This window comes from Triticum dicoccoides, chromosome 7B (genome assembly GCF_002162155.2).
Source record: "Triticum dicoccoides isolate Atlit2015 ecotype Zavitan chromosome 7B, WEW_v2.0, whole genome shotgun sequence".
Taxonomy (NCBI): Eukaryota; Viridiplantae; Streptophyta; class Magnoliopsida; order Poales; family Poaceae; genus Triticum; species Triticum dicoccoides.
The window spans coordinates 309,730,180-309,755,227 of NC_041393.1; the positions used below are offsets into that span (position 1 = coordinate 309,730,180).

At 50.2% G+C, this 25,048-nt stretch overlaps 1 protein-coding gene across 1 annotated transcript; it reads right to left on the reverse strand.

Annotated features, from left to right (window-relative positions):
* Positions 1 to 35: 35 nt before the first annotated feature.
* On the reverse strand, positions 36 to 4,387 carry LOC119336422 (protein SMAX1-like). The gene is made up of 3 exons (XM_037608434.1): positions 2,905 to 4,387; positions 1,782 to 2,046; positions 36 to 1,692 (listed from the first exon to the last, which is right to left on the reverse strand). The coding sequence occupies exons 1-3, from the start codon at positions 4,113 to 4,115 to the stop codon at positions 103 to 105; spliced, it is 3,066 nt and encodes a 1,021-aa protein (XP_037464331.1). The 5' UTR covers positions 4,116 to 4,387; the 3' UTR covers positions 36 to 102.
* Positions 4,388 to 25,048: the final 20,661 nt, after the last annotated feature.

Genomic DNA, 25,048 nt, shown 5'->3' on the forward strand with positions numbered 1-25,048 from the left:
CCACCACCACCCCCCACCCCCAAAAACAAAGCTTATAGCAGAGAAGATCTCCAAAGTATTTACATATCTACCGTACAAAGAATTTACTTTCTCAAATGCCCTCTACATTCCATCGATGGCAATCGTTACAGTCGCTGGTAGCCCTTCCCTTCCCTCACCCCACCTTGGCAACGCCTCGTCCGCAACTAATGCGAGACGGACGACAGCACGAGCGCTATCATGCTTTACGTTGCGCCACAATCGTTCAATGCTTGGCATAATTACTTCTCCGGCCCAGTCCTCGAACCTCTCATCAGTGAGCCAGACACTGCTAACCATATGGTCAATGGCATCTTCATCGATTCTGAATGAATTGATGCTCCCAATGACCAATTCAAATTTTGCTGATATGCAATCTCTAATAGTCTTCCGAAATGGATTGAAGTCAACTGGTCGAAACACAATGGCATCGTCAACGAGTCCCAATAGATCGCAGTCAGGGGCAGGCGTCGAACACAGTACTGCAAGCTGCCCTTTCTCTTGCTCTTGCTCCACTGAGACATCACTAGAATTATGTGAACTCTCGGTGTCATCCAAGGCACCAACTGCCAAATTGAGGTCAAGCGACAAACCATGGCTACTGGACAAATCTTTTGCTACCTTTGCAGGGCGAACATCATCACATAGCCAATCTGCTCGGTGCTTGGCCTTCTTGTCCCCAATCGAGAGCTCTAGCTGCCAACTAGAGCCTGCCATCTCCAACATTCTTAGTTCACCTTGTAGTAAAGACTCGACGTCCGGCCCTTTAAGTTCATCAGGTACCCAATTGGTTGTAAGAACAAAGATGACATTGCCAAGGCTGACCTCACGGCCATGAGAGTCCGGCAGACGACCAGTCTCCATTGCCCGCTTGATCTTTCCACGAACAACTATGTCCAATCGATCAATGCATTCCAGAACAATTACTGAGAATGGGTTCTGCCGAACTGCCTCAGTGACCCGATCAAGTGCAGTTTTCCCCCAGAGACCCATGTTCAGTCCATCATTCTTAGCCCTTCCCAATTCGGAGTCACCACCAAAGTTCACAATTACTGGTCTCGTGTTTGCCATCAGCTCAGACAACGCGTTCACCATTTTCCGCTTACCTGCCTTATCAGAGCCAACAAACATGAGCCACATGTCACCTCTTGTTCGAAGGGTCCGACGCTTCTCACTTCCAGATCGGCATTGTACAACAACAGCAGCAATGGCTGAAGCGGCATCAGACTGCCAGCTAACCTTCTCTGTCAGCCCCTTGATGAGCCTTTTGAAGGAATCAATATCTGAAATTCCAGCTATCTTAGCCTTCTGCAGGGCAGTTAGCCCCTCATAATTTTCCTTCCGCTCTTTATCCATAGTAGGATTGATGGCAGGGTCCAAGCGACCCAGCATAAGATCAGTTTTCACTGGGCTTCCTGGTGGGCTCTTGTGGAGGTCAACTATCGGGCTGGATGCTGGCTTATCCCGGTTAGTGTTCATCTTAAGAGTCTGAATAGCAGCACCCCTTGCAATAGGCAAGTTGACCTCAACACGTGGACATGTTCCGGACGAGGCCAATGGCACGGAGAGTGCTGGCGCTCCAGCATGGGTCAAGTGGATATGGGCACAGGTCTCACGCCATTTCTTCTCAAGCTCATCTGTGCTCCTTTTCCATTTCAACTCTTGTGCCTTAGACTGTATAAAAAGAGAAGGATTATACCAATCAGGTTTTCGATAGAATAAGAGTTGGTTTTGTCGAGATTAAACATGGAAATAACACAAACCTGATTTTGATCATTGGTCCGCTGCAGCCAGTGCGGCAAACTAGGGTTAGCAGCCTCAGGGACGGATACTGCCGTCCGCTCCGCTGCAAGTTTGGCGAGCTCACTCTCATAACCACCCTTGCAGAGCATGCACATGGCCGGCTTCACCATCTGAGTATGGCCACCCCCTGGCGGCCATCTGAGAGGTGTTGGTGTCACCGGCAAAGGCCGGAGCATTGGTGATAACATCCCCACCGAGTTGCTGAGAGTTCCACTGCTTCCAGGCCTAACAAAATTTAGTAACTCGTTAATCTGTGGAACTGAACTATAATGGGTGAGACTACAAGGCTACCACTGCTACACAAAAAAGCAACAACGTTTATAGAGTAGCGTCAACTGCCCTAAACTAAAAACCTGTTTGTTTGTCATATCAAAGTTTTCAATCATCCAAAAAAAAAAATCAGGCCTCCTTTGGTATGTAGGAATTTTGTAGGAATCCCATAGGATAGGATTTGTATAGGAAAAATTCCTTTAGAGCCCTTTGGTTTGTAGGAATAGAATCCTATTCCTATGGAGGAATTCTTCCTATCCTCCACATTTCGTAGGAAAATAAACATTAGCCTAGACTCAATGGAAAAAATCCTATGATGTGAACCAAAGGGCATCTTCTTTACTATTCCTATTCATAGGACTTCCGGTACGGAGCTGGATCCTCTAACATTCGAAGGGAAGTCAGGTAAGCTACAGTAACCTGACTTCCCTTCAGGCTAGCCCATGAACAGTGCTCATTTCAATTTTCAAAAGACAGGCTTCCATTCCTAATAGATCAATTTCAATTCGTGACATACCAAGTTCAATTTTAGAAGACTCATTTCAATTTTTGAAATACTCATTTCACTCTTTTCAAAAGAACTATTTCAATTTCATAAGCTCCCCGACTTTCCTTGTCTTTTTTACACAAGAAGAACATTGTAGCTCTGTGACATCCCTTGAGCATGTTAGAGGATTCTTATTCCTATGACTTTCCTATCCTATGAACCAATTGCAGAGTAAGTAATAATTTGGTTCAGCATGACTAAGCAGTAATCAACAAGACCAGACATGTTAGATCTAACAAAGAATCAGAAAACGAACGCAGACGCACCTCAGAGCAGCTCCAGCAAGCGGTGTGCTGCGGGCGATCGGCATGGCTTGGAGATCCCATTCATCCTCCATTCCTGGGTGATAAATCTTACACCTGAGGTACGTGGCGCACGCTGCAGTGGCGACGGCCCACACTTCACCGCGCCCGAAACGCCTGAGCAGACGCCCCATCTCAGCAATGGCCGCCTTGCCCCCCTCAGACGACGACGCGGCAGGGCCTTCCACCATCCACTTCAGGTCCCCGAGGTCAAGAACCACCCCGCCGTGCTCGCCGACGAGCCTCTCGACTACGGCGCCCAGCTTCCCGATCCTCTCCGCCATCGCCACCTTGTCGCCAGCAAGCTTGGTGAGTTCCGCCTCCAGATGCAGGATCTTGGCTGCAGCGAGGGCAGCGGAGCTGGCCGCTGGGATTATTCGAATGGCCTCCTTCAGAACCACGTCCGGTCCGGAGTCTCCGACGATCACCGGGTTGCGGCGCGCTGGCTTGAGCATGACATCAAGCACCTTGCGCGCATCATCCCCGCAGCTGGCTCCAGCCGCCGCAGCCGCCAGCCGAGGGTTGATGTATGCGTTAGCGGTGCCGGCGCGCAGAAGAGAGGAAAGGGATGGGGAGAAGGGGGTTGGCGTCGGTACAGGACTAGACGCTGCGGTGGAAGACGACGGGGAGGGTGAGGTGAGAGACTGTTCGATGGTGTTCTTCACGGCAGAAGATGAGAAGGACGCCTCGCGCATGACGCGGCTGACCGAAGGGTCGTCGAGGATGGAGAGCACGAGCTGCTCGAGCTCCACCTTAACGGCGAGGAGCGGCTGCTGTGCCGCCTCAGGGCAGCCCCGCCGCTGCTGGGCCTGCGCGCGCTTGAGAGCCGCAACGAGCGCGTTGGAAACGGGAGGAGCAGCGGCCCCGCCTCCAATCGCGCCCCCCGCAAAGGCAGGCAACCTGTCTAGCGCGACGGAGAAACAGAGCTCAAGAGCGCGGCAGTGGAGCGGGTGCGCGCCGGCGCCACCAGAGGCGGCAGCAGCGCCTCCCGCGGCCACGGCCCGCGCGCAGGCCTGGCGCAGCAGGCCAGCCGGCGCGGCGAGCAGCGCGGCGGCGACGTGGAGCGGCGTGGTGGAGACGTGCCTCCGTCGAGCCGCTTCGTCCATGGCTCGCGCCAGCGCCGCCGCCGCCTCTGGCGTGAGCGTCTGCTGGATGGTGCTGAGATCCGCCCTCATCGTCGTCCCCGCCGCCGCGGCCTTCCGCTCATCAATCGATCAAAGGACACGCGAATTCTTCTGTGTTCTTCACCTAGGTTCCTCGCCGCCGTCTTGGGGTGGTGCGGCACGCCGATGAACCGGGAGCGCGGAAAAGGGGGGTGTATCGGAGGGGAGGGGAGACGGTGGGGAGGCGGAAGTAACGAGAGAAGAAGGGAAGAGAGAGAGAGAGCGAGAGAGGCGAATAGAATCTTCGTCTCCGATTTCGCTTCGTCTCTGCAATTTACACTGGACCAGTTAATTGCCAGTGTTACCAGGGAGACATGACATGTTCTCTAAAGCGCGACCCAAACCATGTCTGTTTTATCTGAATTTCGTCCATATGAAAATGGCAATGAAACGGCATCCGTCCAATTTTCCGTGGTGCACTGGTCGTGCGCTTAGGGGGGTTTTGGTTGCTGCCCTCGGAGATGTGCCTGAGAAAATTTGATGTCTGCTGTGTGCATGAAGATTGAAGAAATTTTGCCTGATCAGGCTGCCTGCTATAGGTGCTGTTTGGTTTGTTGCCCGAGCCTGGACTACTAGTAGACAAGTGGGCCAGCTTCTGATCTCTTCAATTAGCACTGTTTGTTCAACTTTCGATGCCAGGTAAGTGCATTTGCGTCTCCAGGCGTCCAATCTGGATGGCCTGGTTCAGCCTAACCATGTGCCTGGACAGCTGGCCAGGCTAATCATCCTCGTATGTGTTCCAGGCCAGGTTACCAGCAGATTCATCAGGCCACCAACCAAACGGGGTCCAGGCAGATTTCAGGCACACTACAGGCCACGCATCTTTGTCTCAGGATGGCAACCAAACACCCTCTCAATGCGCAAACGCATATGGTCCACCACGGCTGGCCGGTGCTCGTATGTGTAATGTCTTTTGCCATTACATTTCTTTATTTCATCAAAGAAAACAAGAATCACCAATTTTTTGCTAGAAGAGCAAGACCAAAGAAAAAAAATCACAATTAAACATTTTAAAAGATATCCAATTTCCATAACTACTCCCACTAATTGAATTAATATCTTATATATGTCTCCATTGTTGATCTGTGACTTCTCAAGCTTGCGCACTTCTTTCTTCTGTGATTCTAAAGAAGTAGACGTTGCTTCGCATATAATATCATCTCTAGTCTCATCTCTGACCTCTATTCTAGCTAGGAGTGCACGAGCATCTACCAAATTTCCTGCTACCAATAGATCGATGTATTCTTCTTCCCAATACCAAGAGTTGCATCCATCCTACACACAAGTTCGAGAATAAGCTGCCAAACATGGGCCGAATCTGGGAGCAGAACCGAATAAAAAGAAGCATGCACCTTATCTTTTTGCACTTGATGAACACCCATCCAGGATGTTCTGGGGTGGTCAAAACACGATGCACGACCTGTCGCGGGCAGCCGTCGCACTTTATGAGCAGCAACGGTGAATCGACTAGCCGCTGGGCCAGGGCCGAGCCCGGACGGAGGCTGTCGAATATCGGGTTCTGGCAAAACCCTTAAGGTTCGAACTCTGGGGTGCGCACGAAGATCTTCTCCCTACCGATTCACGCCCCAAAACCTCGCCGCGATTCTAAGCTAGCACGATGAACAACACAAGGGACACGAGGTTTATAATGGTTCGGGCCACCGTTGTGGTGTAATACCCTAATCCAGTGTGTGGTGTGGTGGATTGCCTCTAGGGCTGATGATGAACAATACAGAGGAAGAACAGCCTCGCGAGGGGTGTTCTTGAGCTGGTGCGGCGTTCTACTAAGGAAGGATTCGATAGGATCCCCTTCTACTGTGGTGGTTATCTCTATTTATAGAGGCCCTGATCCTCTTCCCAAATATTAAGCGGGAAGGGAGCCAACAACGGCCATTTTGAAGGGGGGCAGCTAGTACAAGCTATCCTGACTAAAATTGGTCTTCGTCTGTCAAAGGCACTGGTGATGACGCCGTCTTGGGCTCCACGGTGATCTCCGTCCTGCCGCTCTGCTGGTCTTGGTCTCGTTGCATCAATATGGAAGCCTTTGCCTGATGCCTCGGTACTCCGCGCCTGGGCTTGCCCCCTTTGCACCAAAGAGGAAACGAGGACACTGTGCAGGCTGGCGCCCGCCTGGTCTTGATCGTCATGGCTTGCGTCATGAGCACCTCGCGAGGTACTCCTTGCCTTGATCTATCCGCCTCCTCGCGAGCCTACCTGGTGAGGCCGCCCCTGAGGAAGCCTTGTGTCGTCCGCCCCGCAAGGCCTGGCCCCTCGCGAGGGTCTTAAACTTGGGTTGATGAAGACGGGTCGTACTGGGCCACTGCTCGAGCCACGCCGCAGGCCGCAGGCAGGCAAGTCTGGGGACCCCCGTTCCCAGAACGCCGATAGTAGCCCCCGGGCCCAAGGCGCGCTCTGACTTGGCTTAGCAGCGAAGCCAAAGGGCAAGTGCAGAGCGCCGCAGGCCCCAACAGCCTGCGGCCTTGGTTGACGCGTGGCGACTGATGGGACGTGGGCATCTCCGCTTCCCCATGCTCCCCCAATATCCGCCTGGCTAGGCGGCCACGAAGCTTTACACAGTTATTTCCTCTTTGCCGCCCGCGTGCTTCCTGTTCCCCTCTCTTCCTCGAACCTCTGTTTCCGCTTCCAATCTGACTTGAGCGCTTCCCCCTCCATCGCCATGGCGCCAACTAGCAAAGAGAAGAGGAAGAAGCCCGTGTCCTCATCCAGTTCGCCTCCGGCAATCGAGCCCGCCGTCGGCCGGTCGCTGGTGCTCAATCTGGAGGCCTTGGAGAAGGTCCACCCCGCACTCGCCTCCAGCTTCAACGAGTGCGGAAGGACGATGGTTTGGCCTGCGTCCCACGCCTCCGTTGACAGGATCGTCATGGAGGTTCGATTCTCCGTCGACGCCCTGTGGGCTGGCCTGGTTCTCCTTTCTCCGCCTTTTTTAATGTGGTGCTCTCCCACTATCAGATCCATATGATGCACCTTGATCCTCAATCCGCTACCCTTCTTGATGTATTCGCCTTCGTCTGCAAAGCCATGGTGGGCATTGCTCCTTCCATTGCCCTCTCGCATCACTTCTTCTCCTTGCGCCTGACCGACCCCTTGCAGTGCTTGGGGTGCGTGAGCTTCCAGGCCGTGGCAGAGATGGCCACCTTGGGGATTGATTATAGCCTTTCACCTTCCATGAGTGGGTTCCGAACGCGGTGGCTGTATGTGGATGTCGGAGTGCCCAGCCCCCTGCTTTCGCATCCGACATTGCTTGCCATCCCCAATCCGGGCTGGGGCCACGAGAGGCTCGTGAGCCCCCGGCTCTCCTTCGTTTGGCACCGACTGGAGAGGTTGAGGGAGCTCGGTGTGACTGCGCCCCAGGATGTGAAGGAGTTCCTCCAGTGTCGCATTGCTCCTCCCCAGCGGCACTCCCGGCCGATGTGGGCCCTGACCGGGTATCAGGACTGCATGAGGCTCCAGGATACGGAGCTGACGCCTGAAATGCTGAAGAAGGTGTTGGAGGTCTTGACAGGCGACCCCTCGCTGGGCGATATCCGGCATGGGGGCAGCCTCATGTATCTCTGCTCGGGCGGGTCCGAGTTCACGAGGCAGATGCCTCACTTCGACAAATGGGGGTTACGCCCGGCCGGCCTCGTGGGGCCTCGCGAGAATCCGGTCACCATGGCTCCCCTACCGATCGCCAACACCGATCTTGCCCCAGGAGCTGGTGCGGGGAGGCAAGCATTGCTTGAAGCTGGAAGCTCTGGTGTCGTGGTGCCGACATCGCACGGGGCTCCCGAGGCGTCATCCTCCGGAGCTTATGAAGCCCACCCTGAGGCGGTTGTTGATGTGGAGACGCGACCTGCGACTCCCGAGGCTGGAGCCCCCGAGGCCTCGGCAGGTCATCAGGGAGTGGTGTCTGATCGCTCCTCCAGGCTTGGCGCCCTTGAGGTTGGCCATCTGAGCGCTTCTTCATCCGCACCTCATGCTGGCCCACACGTTGAGCGCCTGGGTCGGTTCCGCATAGATTTCGATGCCCTCCACAAGAGGAAAGAGTCTTTGAGTGGCAGCGGGCGCCCCTGCCTACCGTTGAAGCATAGGAAGTACTTAGCCGTAGATGAGCAAGTACCTCATTCTTGCAACTCCTCAATCGCTGGTCCATTTCCTGACCGTGGCCCTTCAGGATCCCTCCTGCCAATCATGCGGAGTCTGCCAAGAAGCAACTTCCTTTGGCCTTGCCTCCATTGCTGGCCTTGAGCGTCCCGAGCCTGCGTGTTGCCCCTGACGCGAGTTCGGCCGATGAAGTAAGCCGGCCCGCATGGTGCCTCGAGCCTGTGCCCTTGCCGCCTTTCCTTCGCGACCTCGCTCGGGGTGTGACCAGCCTGCCCCGGGCTCCTTCTCTGATCATGGACGGTGAATGGTTGAAGTCGGTCCTTGGCTCTTCTTCTGGAAATGGATCTGCGTCGGCCTGGGCCCCTCGCGGAGCCCGCCCGGCGATTGTGGGGGTGCTAGCCCCCAGCCCCTTGCCGGGAGGGGGTGAACCACTTCAGGGCCCTCCGCCAACGCCGGTGGCGAAGGACAATATTGATGACGTTCTCAAGCGAGCGTGGGAGCGCAGCGTCATCTGCCAAGAGTTCCTCCGGCAAGCGACGGACGCGGTGGGCCAGCTTGGTGGAGAGCTCAGGATGTGGACGCGTGTCTTGAAGCTGAGGGCCTGCGGCTGATAGAGGAGCGGCACAAGCTGAAGGTGGCAGTCAACCTTGCGCGCCATTAGCGCGAGCTTGACAACGCGAAGGCCGAAGCATCCCTTGCAGCCTCGCGAAAGGCCTGCTCCCGAGCTATTGAGGAGGCTCAGGAAGCAGACCAACGACGCGAGATCGCGGAGAAGCACGCGTGGGAGCTCTAAGCCTGGAGCACTTCCCTGGAGCAGCAAGTGGAGCTGCGCCAGGCCGCCCTTGCGTCGCTGAAGGGGACGCCTGTCAAGGAGGAGGAGCTCTGGAGGCGTGAAGAAGCACTGACGCTGGAGGCCGCCGAGCGCAACCTCGACCTTGAGCGGTTGGAGATGAGGGAGCGCCAGGTTACCCAGGCGGAGGACGATGTTGGCGCACGGGAGGCTCAAATCCAAGAAGAGGTCGACCGCCGCGTGGCGGAAGTTCACGTGGATCTCGTACGCGGGTACGATGAGAGGCTGGAGCTGATTGAAGCCGAGGCTGCAGGCAGGACTGCCGCCCTCAGGTCCAAGCTGACCGGAGTGACGCAGCGCGCAGAGGCCACCGCAGCCGCCCTGGTCTCGGCGCAGACTGAGTTGGCCTCCTTCCGTGCCGAGCCGCTTCTTCTTCAACGGCGGGTTGACGATGCTGAGTCCGTTGCACGGCAGAACAGAGAAGAAATTCTCCAGCGGTAGACGCTGGAGCATATGCATGGCCCCATGCTCCAAGCGCTCAGGGACAGGGCCAACGCGGCCCTAGGCAATATCTGTGATGCGAATGCTCCGCAACCCCATGTGACCAACTATGCCGGTCATCTCCAGTTCTTCACTGACGTGGTGACGCATCTGGAGAATCGCTCTGAGAGAGCTTGCCAGCTCGTCGAGGAGAGGAGCCGTAGCCTGCTCGGGCACTCATTCTCCCGTGTCTTCAGCCATCTTCAGGATAGAGATCCCCACTTCGACTTCGACGCCGTCATTGCTCCGGTGCCCGTGGCCATTCGAGGCGACTTGGCACGGTGGGTGGAGGACAACGTGGATGCACTTGTCAGGGCCTTCGCTTCTGATGATGACGGGGTGGTAGTTGCTGCGGATGAAGGTGATGTGGTGAACGGTGGCGAAGATAGCATCGATGACGGCGATGGTGATGCCAGTGAGGCAGTGACAGCAGCGCCAGTGACGCCTCTGGAGGCGACCAAGAGGATGCGGTGAGCGATATGTCTGACTGATCCTGTATCCCCCTGCTATTTATCCTGCGTAGAAAAAGCTCGGGCGCGGCCCTAAAGGTTGTAAGAGCATTTTGGGAGGGGAAGCCCCTCATGTAAAAAGGATTATTGTCCACATGTTTTTAGGAACGACGCCGAATGCGTGCCTGCGTGATGTTACGGGCCCTGCGATGGGTTAATTACTGTGGTTTACCTTTAGCCCGGGTGAGCCTTGGGTAGGCTTGCGAGGCTGTGATTCTCTGAGGGTCCTCTGGGGGGACCTGATGACCATGTGGTGAGAGCCTCGTGAGAGCGAGTGCCGGCCGCGGGACGGCATGCGCGCGTGTGCTGAGCCCAGCCCCGTCCGCGAGGCTCGCGAGGGGGAGGCAGCTGGTGCAAACTCCGGACCAGGGCAAAAACCAGAACGCAAGAAAACACACGAACGAGACAAGTCACCCCTCCCCGCACATATGCAAATGCAAATTCAACTTCAACTTAAATCCGAAGCAAGGAAGCTCGACCACAGAAAGGGAGGTAAAAAGCAAAAGGCCGCGTCCGGCACCTAGTCTAGTCTTCGACGTCTTCTCACTAGCGCGGAGCTAAGTGCTGCCACTAGGCATGGGAGGGAGCCCCCGAGGCCCGAGGGCGGCTCTCCGGAGACTCCGAGGCATGTACAACCCCAACTCATTATTACATGAGAGTGTCACGGGCGGCGAGCTTCACAGGCACTGGGCCTTCTTCACAGATACCGGCCTTGCTTCATATCGCCAGACGAGGGCCCCGCCTTGTGCCACCCGCGACCACCATTGACGGCGACCGAACCAAGGACGACGCCAATGGGGTAAAGGGGATGCCAGCAGTTCCCCTGACGACCACGGGTCCTCTGCCGGGGGCAGGCTTTTGCAGCACCTCCCCAGCAGAGGGCCTGCCTCCGGGAAACACCTTGCTCCATGCGCCGCGGGGAGGGGCCTGGCTCCCGGCCCCTCTCCTGCAGCCCCCAGTGCGCCCCTCCTAGCGGAAGGGAGGCTGCTGAGCTGGGGCAACCTTCTGCTGCAGTGACCTGAACTTGCTGCGACCCATGGTTAGCATAAGCTTGCTCCTGAGGAATTAGTGGTACCCGATAGTTGCTGCCGCCAGCGCGGTTGGTGAGGCTTCCTTGAGGCTCCTGAAAAGGTTTGGCTTCTGGCGTCTCTTCCTCCCAGCCTGGCCCGAGGAACGAGCCATGGTCGTCTTCTAGTGCGTATTCCCGATCCACCATGTGGGGTACGTAAGCCTTCGAGGTCGCCGTCCCGAAGGCTTCGCCGTAGTGCCCCACTCTCCACGCGGCTTGACTCGAAGCGTCGTCTTGGAGGTGATAGGGCGGCAGCCCGCCCGGGCCGTAGGCGGCAATGTGCATGCCCTCGCTCGCCGGGGGTGGTGTTAGTGCAATTTGACGCCCTGCGCTGACGGTTGAGCTGGTGTTGATGAAGCCTTGGGGCACGCCTGAGGGCGCACGGGCGCGGATGGGCCCACCGTATGATCCGCCCGGGGCCTGGGGTGGAAGATGGATGCAGAAAGGAGGCGCCCCTAAAGCAACGACATCCAGGAGCTCGACGACGCGCTCCGGCAGCACGTCATGGCCGCTCTCCTGCATCCTGCACCGTAGGAGCTCCCAAGCCACTGTGAGCGCGACCTTCATGTTCGCTTGTTCCCGCCGGGTGTGCGGCGTTGTGGCTGCGGTGTAGTTTGAGGCCCTTGCTGCTGATCGCACCTGCCGCGGGGTGAGGGCAGGCGGCGCTTGACCGCGTCGCCCATGCCCCACAGTGTTCTGCGGAGCGCGGGCTGCCTAAGGCGCGGGGTTGAGATCACCTTGGGAGGCGGCGCGGCATGGGCAGGCCATGCTGCCCAGTGGTCGGCATTTGCCATCGGGTCACTGGACATGGATACGACGAAGTAGTGGAACGCAGATCGGCGGAAAGAGGATTTCGGCAACCCCTACCTGGCGCGCCAAATGTCAGATATCGGGTTTCGGCAAAACCCTTAAGGTTCGAACTCTGGGGTGCGCACGAAGATCTTCTCCCTACCGATTCACGCCCCAAAAGCTCACCACGATTCTAAGCTAGCACGATGAACAACACAAGGGACATGAGGTTTCTACTAGTTCGGGCTACCGTTGTGGTGTAATACCCTAATCTAGTGTGTGGTGTGGTGGATTGCCTCTTGGGCTGATGATGAACAGTACAGAGGAAGAACAGCCTCGCGAGGGGTGTTCTTGAGCTGGTGTAGCATTCTACTAGGGAAGGATTCGATCGGATCCCCTTCTACTGTGGTGGCTATCTCTATTTATAGAGGCCCCGGTCCTCTTCCCAGATATTGAGTGGGAAGGGAGCCAACAACGAACATTTTGAAGGGGCAGAGCTAGTACAAGCTATCCTGACTAAAGTTGGTCTTCGTCTGCCAAAGGCACTGGTGATGACGCCGTCTTGGGCTCCACGGTGATCTCCGTCCTGCCGCTCTGCTGGTCTTGGTCTCGTTGCACCGATATGGAAGCCTTTGCCTGATGCCTCGGTACTCCGCGCCTGCGCTTGCCCCCTTTGCACCAAACAGGAAACAAGGACACTGCGCAGGCTGGCGCCCGTCTGGTCTTGATCGTCATGGCTTGCGTCACGAGCACCTCGCGAGGTACTCCTTGCCTTGATCTCTCCGCCTCCTCGCGAGCCTACCTGGTGAGGCCGCCCCCGAGGAAGCCTTGTGTCGTTCGCCCCGCAAGGCCTGGCCCCTCGCGAGGGTCTTGAGCTTGGGTTCATGAAGACTGGTCGTACTGGGCCACTGCTCGAGCCACGCCGTAGGCTGGCAAGTCTGGGGACCCCCGTTCCCAGAACGCCGACAGAGGCTGACCGTGTCTTTGCCGGCAAACCGCCGATGAGATATGTCCGAGCGGCCAGAGGTGGATTCAGGACCTGCATGCGATGCGCACGCGTTGCCATGGTTGTGCAACCCATTATCCGTCCAATCCATGGTAAGGCGCAACCGCAGGCGGCTGGATGCGCCAAATCCCGCGGTCGTAGATATAACAGTTGACTGCCGGCACTGGGGTGAGCGAGGCACATATCCGGTCGTCGTGCTATGGTCGGCTGGGCTAGGCAGCCGAGAAAATGGCAGTGACGGCTATGGCGGGGTGGGGCGAGGGGGGGAGAAGAAAAAAGGGCGATTGTGTTCCCGACGGGCAGGCCAGGGAAGGACAAGGGCACACATTGCGCCTGTCCACCCATCTGTTTATGTTAGAAGGGAGAGAGGGATTTGGTGGAATAGTTCGTTGTATTTCTTGAGCCTCGTGGGCATATATATAGGGGTAAATGATCTACTTGGAGTACAAGACAAGCCAGAACAAATCCTAGTCTATCTCGTCTTTCCTAATAATCACGATACTCAACATCCCCGTGCAGTCACAACGGTAGCGACGCAGACGGTGAGACTGGAGAAGATTCCGAAGGCAAGTTGACGGACACCCCCCCCCCCACACACACAGTCGTAACGGTCGATGCATCGCGGAGTCGTGGCTGAAGTGAAAACCGATGAGGTTGCTCAAGCAGGCAGTAGCCCTTTGTGCCTTTTGGCGATGTAGCTGAGAGCGTAGGTGGTGGAGCCGTGGTCGGGGTAGCCGTGCAAAGAATGTCATGGTCGATGTCGAGTCGGGGTGGCCGGTGTCGAGGAAGTCACCATGGAGCCGCGGGCGCAAGCAGGCACGAGTAAGTCATGGGCGCAGTGGTGTCGAAGTAGTGGTGCGCCAAGAAGTAGATGATGTTGACGACGCGCCGCGCCGGGGTTGCCAACCCCGGGGACACATCGTAGACGAAGGCACGCCTCGGTGTTGTCAGCACCGGGCATGCGTAGACAGACGAAGACGAAGTTGACGAAGCGCCGCACTAGGCTTGCCAGGCCCGGGGACACGTCATGGACGAAGGCATGCGGCGGTGTTGCCACCACCGGGCATGCGTAGACTGGGACCTGCACGAGCTATACGCTGTGTTGAAGAAGTAGGAGAGACCAGCAAAGAAGGACTCGACGACGATTGCAGCGCCAATTGGCGCAGGGCCAATGTCGCCCGCGGTTGTTGGAGTAGATGAAGCGGTCAGGGTAGATGACGGTGACGCTGGCGATGGGCTGGTGTTGAACGAAGACGAAGGGGGTGGACGGGCGACTGCGGCGGCTACGGGGGTAGCGGCGGCGATGCTCGAAGTAGACGAAGAACCTTGACAACGTGACGAAGACCGGCGCGGACGATGGAGTTCCCACGCCAAGGGAGACGGCGCGACGCGTACCACAGGAAGTCGACGTGCGGGGACAGCAAAGTGGACCGCGGGCCGCGGCACTACGGCCCGAAGGGGCGACACAACGGCGACGGGCAGGTCGGGGTGACAGCAGGAGGACCTCGGGGCGGCGGCAGGGACCGCGGGCCGCGGTGCTACGGCCCGAAAGGGCGGTGCAGCGGCGGAGCGCGGGTCGATGCAACTGCGAGGACAACCTCGGGGCGACGGCTGGGACCGCGTATCGCGGCACTACGGGCCGTAGGGGCGACGTAGTGATACGTCTCCAACGTATCTATAATTTTTGATTGTTCCATGCTATTATATTACCCGTTTTGGATGTTTATGGGCTTTACTTTACACATTTATATCATTTTTGGGACTAACCTACTAACCGGAGGCCCAGCCCGTATTGCTGTTTTTTTGCCTATTTCAGTGTTTCGAAGAAAAGGAATATCAAACGGAGTCCAAATGGAATGAACCTTCGGGACCATGATTTTTGGAACGAACGTGATCCAGAGGACTTAGAGTGCAAGTCAAGAAGCAGTCGAGGCGGCCAAGAGGGTGGAGGGCGCACCCCCCCTACTGGGCGCGCCCCCTATCTCGTGGGCCCCTCGGGCATCCACCGACCTACTTCTTCCTCCTATATATACCCACGTACCCCAAGAACATCATAGGTGACCACGAAAAACTATTTCCACCACCATAACCTTCTGTATCCGCGAGATTCCATCTTGGAGCCTTCGCCGGCGCTCCGCCGGAGGGGGAATCGACCACAGAGGGCTTCTACATTAACACCATAGCCCTTCCGATGAGTTGTGAGTAGTTTACCACAGACCTTCGGGTCCATAGTTATTAGCTAGATGGCTTCTTCTCTCTTTTTGGATCTCAATACCATGTTCTCTCGATCTTCTTGGAGATCTATTCGATGTAACTCTTTTTACGGTGTGTTTGTCATGATCCGATGAATTGTGAGTTTATGATCAAGTTTATCTATGAGAAATATTTGAATCTCCTCTGAATTCTTTTATGTGTGATTAAGTTATCTTTGCAAGTCTCTTCGAATTATCAGTTTGGTTTGGCCTACTAGATTGATCTTTCTTGCAATGGGAGAAGTGCTTAGCTTTGGATTCAATCTTACGGTGTCCTTTCCCAGTGACAGCAGGGGCAGCAAGGCACATATTGTATTGTTGTCATCGAGGATAAAAAGATGGGGTTTATATCATATTGCATGAGTTTATCCCTCTACATCATGTCATCTTTCTTAATGTGTTACTCTGTTCTTTATGAACTTAATACTCTAGATGCATGCTGGATAGCGGTCGATGTGTGGAGTAATAGTAGTAGATGCAGGCAGGAGTCGGTCTACTTGTCACGGATGTGATGCCTATATACATGATCATGCCTAGATAATCTCATAATTATTCGCTTTTCTATCAATTGCTCGACAGTAATTTGTTCCATCGTAATACTTATGCTATCTTGAGAGAAGTCACTAGTGAAACCTATGGCCCCCGGGTCTATCTTTTATCATATAAGCTTTCAATCTACTTTTATTTGCATCTTTACTTTTCCAATCTATATCATAAAATACCAAAAATATATTTATCTTATCATATTATCCCTATCAGATCTCACTGTCGCAAGTGGCCGTGAAGGGATTGACAACCCCTTTATTGCGTTGGTTGCTAGTTCTTTGTTTGTTTGTGTAGGTGCGTGGGACTTTTGAGGAGCCTCCTACTGGATTGATACATTGGTTCTCAAAAACTGAGGGAAATACTTACGCTACTATTGCTACATCACCCTTTCCTCTTTAAGGAAAACCAACGCAAGCTCAAGACGTAGCAAGAAGGATTTCTGGCGCCGTTACCGGGGAGGTCTTCGCTCAAGTCAAGACATACCAAGTACCCTTCACAAACTCATCTCCCTCGCATTTACATTATTTTCTATTTGCCTCTCATTTTCCTCTCCCTCACTTCACCCTTGCCGTTTTATTCGCCCTCTCTTTCCCGATCTCCTCTCTTTTTCGTTTGCCTTTTTGTTTGCTTGTGTGTTGGATTACTTATCACCATGGCGCAAGATAATACCAAATTGTGTGATTTCTCCAATACCAATAATAATGATTTCCTTAGTACTCCGATTGCTCCTCTTAATGATGTTGAGTCTTGTGAAATCAATACTGATTTGCTGAATCTTGTTAGGAAAGATCAATTCACCGGCCTTCCTAGTGAAGATGCCGCTACCCATCTAAACAACTTTGTTGACTTGTGGGAGATGCAAAAGAAGAAAGATACGGATAATGATATTGTTAAATTGAAGTTATTTCCGTTTTCACTTAGAGATCGTGCTAAAGTTTGGTTTTCGTCTTTGCCTAAAAATAGTATTGATTCTTGGAACAAGTGAAAAGATGCTTTTATCTCTAAATATTTTCCTCCTGCTAAGAACATCACTCTTAGGAACGATATTATGAATTTTAAACAACTTGATCATGAGCATGTTGGCCAATCTTGGGAAAGAATGAAATTGATGATTCAGAATTGCCCTACTCATGGTTTGAATTTATGGATGATCATACAAAAAATTTATGCCGGATTGAATTTTGCTTCTAGAAATCTTTTAGATTCGGCCGCGGGAGGCATGTTTCTGGAAATCACTTTAGGAGATGCTACAAAACTCCTTGATAATATTAAGCTAATTATTCTCAATGGCACACCGAAAGATCTACTAGTAAAAAAGTGCATGCTATAGAAGAAATTAATGTTTTGAGTGGAAAGATGGATGAACTTATGAAATTGTTTGCTACTAAGAGTGCTCCTATTGATCCCAATGATATGCCTTTGTCTACTTTGATTGAGAATAATAATGAATCTATGTATGTGAATTTTGTTGGTAGGAATAGTTTGGAAACAATGCTTATAGAGGAAACTTTAATCCTAGACCGTTCCCTAGTAATTCCTCTAATAATTATGAAAATTCCTACAATAATTCTTATGGTAATTTTAATAATATGCCCTCTAATTTTGAGAATAGTGTTAAAGAATTTATGATCTCTCAAAAGAATTTTAATGCCTTGCTTGAAGAAAAATTGCTTAAATTTGATGATTTGGCTAGGAACGCTGATAGACTCTCGCTTGATGTTGATTCTTTGAAACTTAGATCTACTCCTCCTAAGCATGATATCAATGAGTCTCTCAAAGCTATGAGAAATTCCATTGATGAGTGCAAAGAAAGAACCGCTAGATTGCATGCTAAGAAAGATTGCTTTGTAAAGGCGTGTTATTCTAGTTTCCATGAAAATAATGATGAAGATCTTAAAGTTATTGATGTGTCCCCTATTAGATCATTGTTTTGCAATATGAATCTTAATAATGATGGGACTGGAGATGAGTCAACTTTAGTTAAAAGGCGTCCCAATGATTTGGAGTTTTTAGATCTTGATGCTAAATTTGGTAAAAGTGGGATTGGAGAGGTCAATACTTTAAATAGCATTGAACCCACCATCTTGGATTTCAAGGAATTTAATTATGATAATTGTTCTTTAGAAGGTTGTATTTCCTTGTTGCAATCCGTTGTGAATTCTCCTCATGTGTATAGTCAAAATAAAGCTTTTACCAAACATATTGTTGATGCCTTGATGCAATCTTTTGATGAAAAACCTAATTTGGAAGTTTCTATACCTAGAAAACTTAATGATGTGTGGGAACCTACTATAAATATTAAAACTAAAGATCATGAGTGTTATGCTTTATGTGATTTGGGTGCTAGTGATTCCATGATTTCGAAAACTTTATGTGATGTTCTAGGTTTCCATGATCTTGATGATTGCTCTTTAAATTTGCACCTTGCGGATTCCACCATTAAAAAGCCAATGGGAAGGATCAATGATGTTCTAATTGTTGTAAATAGAAATTCGGTGCCCGTAGATTTTATCGTTCTTGATATAGATTGTAATCTTTCTTGCCCTATTATTATTGGTAGACCTTTCCTTATACGAAGGAAAGGGAATATTAGATTCCAATTTCCATTAAGGAAAGGCATGGAGCACTTTTCGAGAAAGAAAGTTAAATTACCTTATGAATCTATCATGCGAGCTACTTATGAATTGAGTGCCAAAGATGGCACTAGTTAGATTTATCCTCGCTTTTATGCCTAGCTAGGGGCGTCAAACGATAGCGCTAGTTGGGAGGCAACCCAATTTTATTTGTGTTTTTTGTTTTTGTTTATGTTTAGTAATAAATTTTGCATCTTACTTTTGTTTAGATGTGTTTTTATGTTTCAATTAGTGTTTGTGCCAAGTAGAACCTATAGGATAACCTATGATGATAGTTAATTTGATTCTGCTGAAAAACAGAAACTTTGCACGCACGAAAATAATTTTGTTAATTCACAGAAACATGATTTTGCGTTTATTCTTTTTGCTGTAGATCAATAGATAAATTTCTCAGGACTTCCTATTTTGGTAGGATTTTTAGGGTTCCAGAAGTATTCGAGGGTTACAGATTTCTACAGACTGTTCTGTTTTTGATAGATTCTGTTTTTCGTGTGTTGTTTGCTTATTTCGATGCATCTATGGCTAGTATTAAGTGGTATGAACCATAGAGAACTTGGAATACAGTAGGTTTAACACCAATATAAATAAAGAATGAGTTCATTATAGTACCCTATGTTGTGGTTTTGCTTTCTTTCACTAACGGAGCTTATGAGATTTCCTGTTGAATTTTGTGTTGTGAAGTTTTCAAATTTTGGGTAAAGATTTGATGAACTATGGAATAAGGATTGGCAAGAGCCTAAGCTTGGGGACGCCCATGGCACCCCAAGATATTCAAGAACAGGCAAAAGCCTAAGCATGGGGATGCCCCCAGAAGGCATCCCCTCTTTCGTCTTCGTTTATCGGTAACTTTACTTGGAGCTATATTTTTATTCGCCACATGATATGTGTTTTGCTTGGAGCGTCTTGTATGATATTAGTATTTGCTTTTAGTTTTCCACAATCATCCTTGCTGTACACACCTTTTGGGAGAATCCCACTTGATTGAAATTTATTAGAATACTCTATGTGCTTCACTTATATCTTTTGAGCTAGATAGTTTTTGCTCTAGTGCTTCACTTATATCTTTTAGAGCACGGCGATGGCTTAATTTTGTAGAAATTGCTAGTCACTCATGCTTCACTTATATTATTTTGAGAGTCTCTTAGAACAGAATGGTATTTGCTATGGTTATAAAATTGGTCCTAGAATGGTGGGCATCCAAGTTGGGTATAATCGAAACTATCATAAGAAGTGAATTGGATGCTATAATCAATTTGTTACTTGATAAATGTTTTGAGATATGGAGGTAATGATATTAAAGTCATGCTAGTTGGGTGATTATGAATTTAAAGAATGCTTGTGTTGAAGTTAGCAAGTCCCGTAGCATGCACGTATGGTTAAAGTTGTGTAACAAATTTGAAACATGAGGTGTTCTTAGATTGTGCATCCTTATGAGTGGCGGTCGGGGACGAGCGATGGTCTTTTCCTACCAATCTATCCCCCTACGAGCATGCGCGTAGTGCTTGGTTTTTGATGACTTGTAGATTTTTGCAATAAGTATATGAGTTCTTTTGACTAATGTTGAGTCCATGGATTATACGCACTTTTACCTTTCCATCATTGCTAGCCTCTTTGGTACCGTGCATTGCCCTTTCTCACCTTGAGAGTTGGTGCAAACTTCGCTGGTGCATCCAAACCCCGTGATATGATACGCTCTATCACACATAAACCTCCTTATATCTTCCTCAAAACAGCCACCATACCTACCTATTATGGCATTTCCATAGCCATTCCGAGATATATTGCCATGCAACTTTCCACCGTTCCGTTTATCATCATGACACGCATTACTATTGTCATATTGCCTTGCATGATCATGTAGTTGACATCGTATTTGTAGCAAAGCCACCATGCATAATTTTTCATACATGTCACTCTTGATTCATTGCCCATCCCGGTACACCGTCGGAGGCATTCATATAGAGTCATATCTTGTTCTAGTTTTGAGTTGTAATTCATGAGTTGTAAATCAATAAAAGTGTGATGATCATCATCATTAGAGCATTGTCCTCAAAAAGAAAAAAAAGAAAGGCCAAAAAGAAAAAAAAAGGCCAAAGGAAAAAAAGGCCAAAAGAAAAGAAAGGACGGCCCAAAAAAAAGAAAAAAGAAAATAAAAGAAAATAAAAAGGGGGCAATGTAACTATCTCTTTTGCGCACTTGTGCTTCAAAGTAGCACCATGTTCTTCATATAGAGAGTCTCATATGTTGTCACTTTCATATACTAGTGGGAATTTTTCATTATAGAACTTGGCTTGTATATTCCTATGATGGGCTTCCTCAAAATGCCCTAGGTCTTCGTGAGCAAGCAAGTTGGATGCACACCCACTAGTTTTCTTTTGTTGAGCTTTCATACATTTATAGCTCTAGTGCACCAGTTGCATGGCAATCCCTACTCCTCATGCTGACATCAATTGATGGGCATCTCCATAGCCCGTTGATTATTCTTGTCAATGTGAGACTTTCTCCTTTTTTGTCTTCTCCACACAATCCCCATCATCATATTCTATTCCACCCATAGTGCTATATCCATGGCTCACGCTCATGTATTGCATGAAAGTTGAAAAAGTTTTAGATTATTTAAGTACGAAACAATTGCTTGGCTTGTCATCGGGGGTGTATAATTTGGGAGCATTATTGTGTGACAAAAATGAAGCATAGCCTAACTATATGATTTTGTAGGGATGAACTTTCTTTAGCCATGTTATTTTGAGAAGACATGATTGCTTTGATTAGTATGCTAGAAGTATTACTATTTCTTATGTCAATATGAACTTTTATTTTCAATCATTTGGATCTGAACATTCATGCCACAATAAAGAAAATTACATTGAGAATTATGCTAGGTAGCATTCCACATCAAAAATTCTGTTTTTATCATTTACCTACTTGAGGACGAGCAGGAATTAAGCTTGGGGATGCTTGATACATCTCCAATGTATCTATAATTTTTGATTGTTACATGCTATTATATTACACGTTTTGGATGTTTATGGGCTTTACTTTACACATTTATATCATTTTTGGGACTAACCTACTAACCGGACGCCCAGCCTGTATTGTTGTTTTTTTGCCTATTTCAGTGTTTCGAAGAAAAGGAATATCAAACGGAGTCCAAACGGAATGAAACCTTCAGGAGCGTGATTTTTGGAACGAACGTGATCTAGAGGACTTGGAGTGCAAGTCAAGAAGCAGTCGAGGCGGCCACGAGGGTGGAGGGCGCCCCCCTACTGGGCGCGCCCCCTATCTCGTGGGCCCCTCGGGTGTCCACCGACCTACTTCTTCCTCCTATATATACCCACGTACCCCGAGAACATCAGAGGCGACCATGAAAAACTATTTCCACCACCGTAACCTTCTGTATCCGCGAGATCCCATCTTGGAGCCTTCGCCGGCGCTCCACCGGAGGGGGAATCGACCACGGAGGGCTTCTACATCAACACCATAGCCCCTTCAATGAGTTGTGAGTAGTTTACCACAGACCTTTCGGGTCCATAGTTATCAGCTAGATGGCTTCTTCTCTCTTTTTGGATCTCAATACCATGTTCTCCTCGATCTTCTTGGAGATCTATTCGATGTAACTCTTTTTACGGTGTGTTTGTCGAGACCCGATGAATTGTGGGTTTATGATCAAGTTTATATTTGAGAAATATTTGAATCTCCTCTGAATTCTTTTATATGTGATTAAGTTATCTTTGCAGTTCTCTTCGAATTATCAGTTTGGTTTGGCCTACTAGATTGATCTTTCTTGCAATGGGAGAAGTGCTTAGCTTTGGGTTCAATTTGCGGTGTCCTTTCCCTGTGACAGCAGGGGCAGCAAGGCACGTATTGTTTTGTTGCCATTGAGGATAAAAAGATGGGGTTTGTATCATATTGCATGAGTTTATCCCTCTACATCATGTCATCTTTCTTAATGTGTTACTTTGTTCTTTATGAACTTAATACTCTAGATGCATGCTGGATAGCGGTCGATGTGTGGAGTAATAGTAGTAGATGCAGGCAGGAGTCGGTCTACTTGTCACGGACGTGATGCCTATACACATGATTATGCCTAGATAATCTCATAATTATTCGCTTTTCTATCAATTGCTCGATAGTAATTTGTTCACCCACCGTAATACTTATGCTATCTTGAGAGAAGTCACTAGTGAAACCTATGGCCCCCGGGTCTATCTTTTATCATATAAGCTTTCAATCTACTTTTAATTGCATCTTTTCTTTTCCAATCTATATCATAAAATACCAAAAATATATTTATCTTATCATACTATCTCTATCAGATCTCACTTTCGCAAGTTGCCGTGAAGGGATTGTCAACCCCTTTATTGCGTTGGTTGCGAGTTCTTTGTCTGTTTGTGTAGGTGCGTGGGACTTTTGAGGAGCCTCCTACTGGATTGATACCTTGGTTCTCAAAAACTGAGGGAAATACTTACGCTACTATTGCTGCATCACCCTTTCCTCTTTAAGGAAAACCAACGCAAGCTCAAGAGGTAGCACGCAGCGGCGACGTGCGAGTCGATGCAGCCGCGAGGAGAACCACGGGGCAGTGGCACTGCGTCCCGATGGGGCAATGCAATGGCAGCAAGTTGCTCGATCGGTGGTGGGGGGCGCTAAACTCGGGGATGATCTTCACGGGACCTGCGGAGGCGCGCGTAACCGACAGGCCAGGTCGGTCGCGCGGTGTAGATGAGGCGAATCGCGGCGGCAAGCGTGTGATCAAGCCGAGTGTGCTTGAGGTCGGGGACGCCGCTCGGTGGAGGCGGGGTGGCGACGGAGTTCGAGATGAGGCCAACAACGACGGACAGCGTGGGACATCGTGCGGACGAGCTTGTCAGCACCGCCACCCAGGCTGCCAAAGCAGCGCCGGCGCTCGGGCGGGGAGGCCCGAGCGACCAATGGAGCAGCGGCGCCCGAGTTGAGGCAGCCAACGAGCCTGACACAACTGTCCCGACGCTGCCGAGGATGAGGCCAACGAGGTACACCGCCAGGCCGCCGTGCAGACGCGTGATGTCTACTACACAGCCTTCTTCTTGTAGACGTTGTTGGGCCTGCAAGTGCACATGTTTGTAGGATAGTAGTAAATTTCCCTCAAGTGGATAACCTAAGGTTTATCAATCCGTAGGAGGCGTAGGATGAAGATGGTCTCTCTCAAACAACCCTGCAATCAAATAACAAAGAGTCTCTTATGTCCCCAACACACCCAATACAATGGTAAATTGTATAGGTGCACTAGTTCGGTGAAGAGATGGTAATACAAGTGCAATATGGATGGTATATATAGGTTTTTGTAATCCGAAATTATAAAAACAGCAAGGTAACTAGTGATAAAAGTGAGCGTAAACGGTATTGCAATGATAGGAAACAAGGCCTAGGGTTCATACTTTCACTAGTGCAAATTCTCTCAACAATAATAACATAGATAGATCATATAACAATCCCTCAACATGCAACAAAGAGTCACTCCAAAGACACTAATAACGGAGAACAAATGAAGAGATTATGGTAGGGTACGAAACCACCTCAAAGTTATCGTTTCTGTTCTATCTATTCAAGAGTTCGTAGTAAAATAACATGAAGCTATTCTTTCCGCTCAATCTATCATAGAGTTCATACTAGAATAACACCTTAAGACACAAATCAACCAAAACCCTAATGTCACCTAGATACTCCATTGTCACCTACGATATGCATCACACAATCTCAGATTCATCCAACCAACACAAAGTACTTCAAAGAGTGCCCCAAAGTTTCTACCGGGGAGTCAAGAAAACGTGTGCCAAACCCTATGCATAGGTTCATGGGCGGAACCCGCAAGTTGGTCACCAAAACATACATCAAGTAGCACGTGATATCCCATTGTCACCACAGATAAACACGACAAGACATACATCAAGTGTCTCAAACAAAAGACTCTATCCGATAAGATAACTTCAAAGGGGAAACTCAATTCATTACAAGAGAGTAGAGGGGGAGAAACATCATAAGATCCAACTATAATAGCAAAGCTCGGGATACATCAAGATCGTGCCATAGAGGGAACACGAGAGAGAACATGAGAGAGAGAGATCAAACACGTAGCTACTGTACATAACCTCATCCTCGAGGGTGAACTACTCCCTCCTCGTCATGGAGAGCGCTGAGATGATGAAGATGGCCACCGGTGATGGGTTCCCCCTCCGGCAGGGTGCCGGAACGGGCTCCCGAGAGGTTTTTGGTGGCTACAGAGGCTTGCGGCGGCGGAACTCCCGATCTATCTTGATTTTTGATGGTTTTAGGGTACGTAGGCTTATATAGGCGAAAGAAGTCGGCCGAGAGGTGCTCGAGGGGCCCACAAGACAAGGGGCGCGCCCAGTAGGGGGGGGGGGCGCCCTCCTATCTCCTGGCCTCCTCGAGGCTCTTCTGACGTGAACTCCAAGTCTCCTGGATGATATTCTTTCAAAAAATCATGATGCCGAAGGTTTCATTCCGTTTGGACTCCGTTTGATATTCCTTTTCTTCGAAATACTGAAACAGGCAATAAAACAACAATATGGGTTGGGCCTCCGGTTAATAGGTTAGCCCCAAAAGTAATATAAAAGTGTATAATAAAGCCCATAATCATTCAAAACGGGTAATAAAATAGCATGAATGCTTCATAAATTATAGATACGTTGGAGACGTATCAGCATCCC

What these genes read in the sequence shown, in the direction of transcription:
- LOC119336422 (XM_037608434.1), bottom strand. Translation starts at nt 4,115, where the DNA reads ATGAGGGCGGATCTCAGCACCATCCAGCAGACGCTCACGCCAGAGGCG. An exon ending in CTTGCTGGAGCTGCTCTGAG is followed by an intron (nt 2,047 to 2,904) that starts GTGCGTCTGCGT and finishes AAATTTTGTTAG; the next exon opens with GCCTGGAAGCAGTGGAACTC. An exon ending in GGACCAATGATCAAAATCAG is followed by an intron (nt 1,693 to 1,781) that starts GTTTGTGTTATT and finishes CTTTTTATACAG; the next exon opens with TCTAAGGCACAAGAGTTGAA.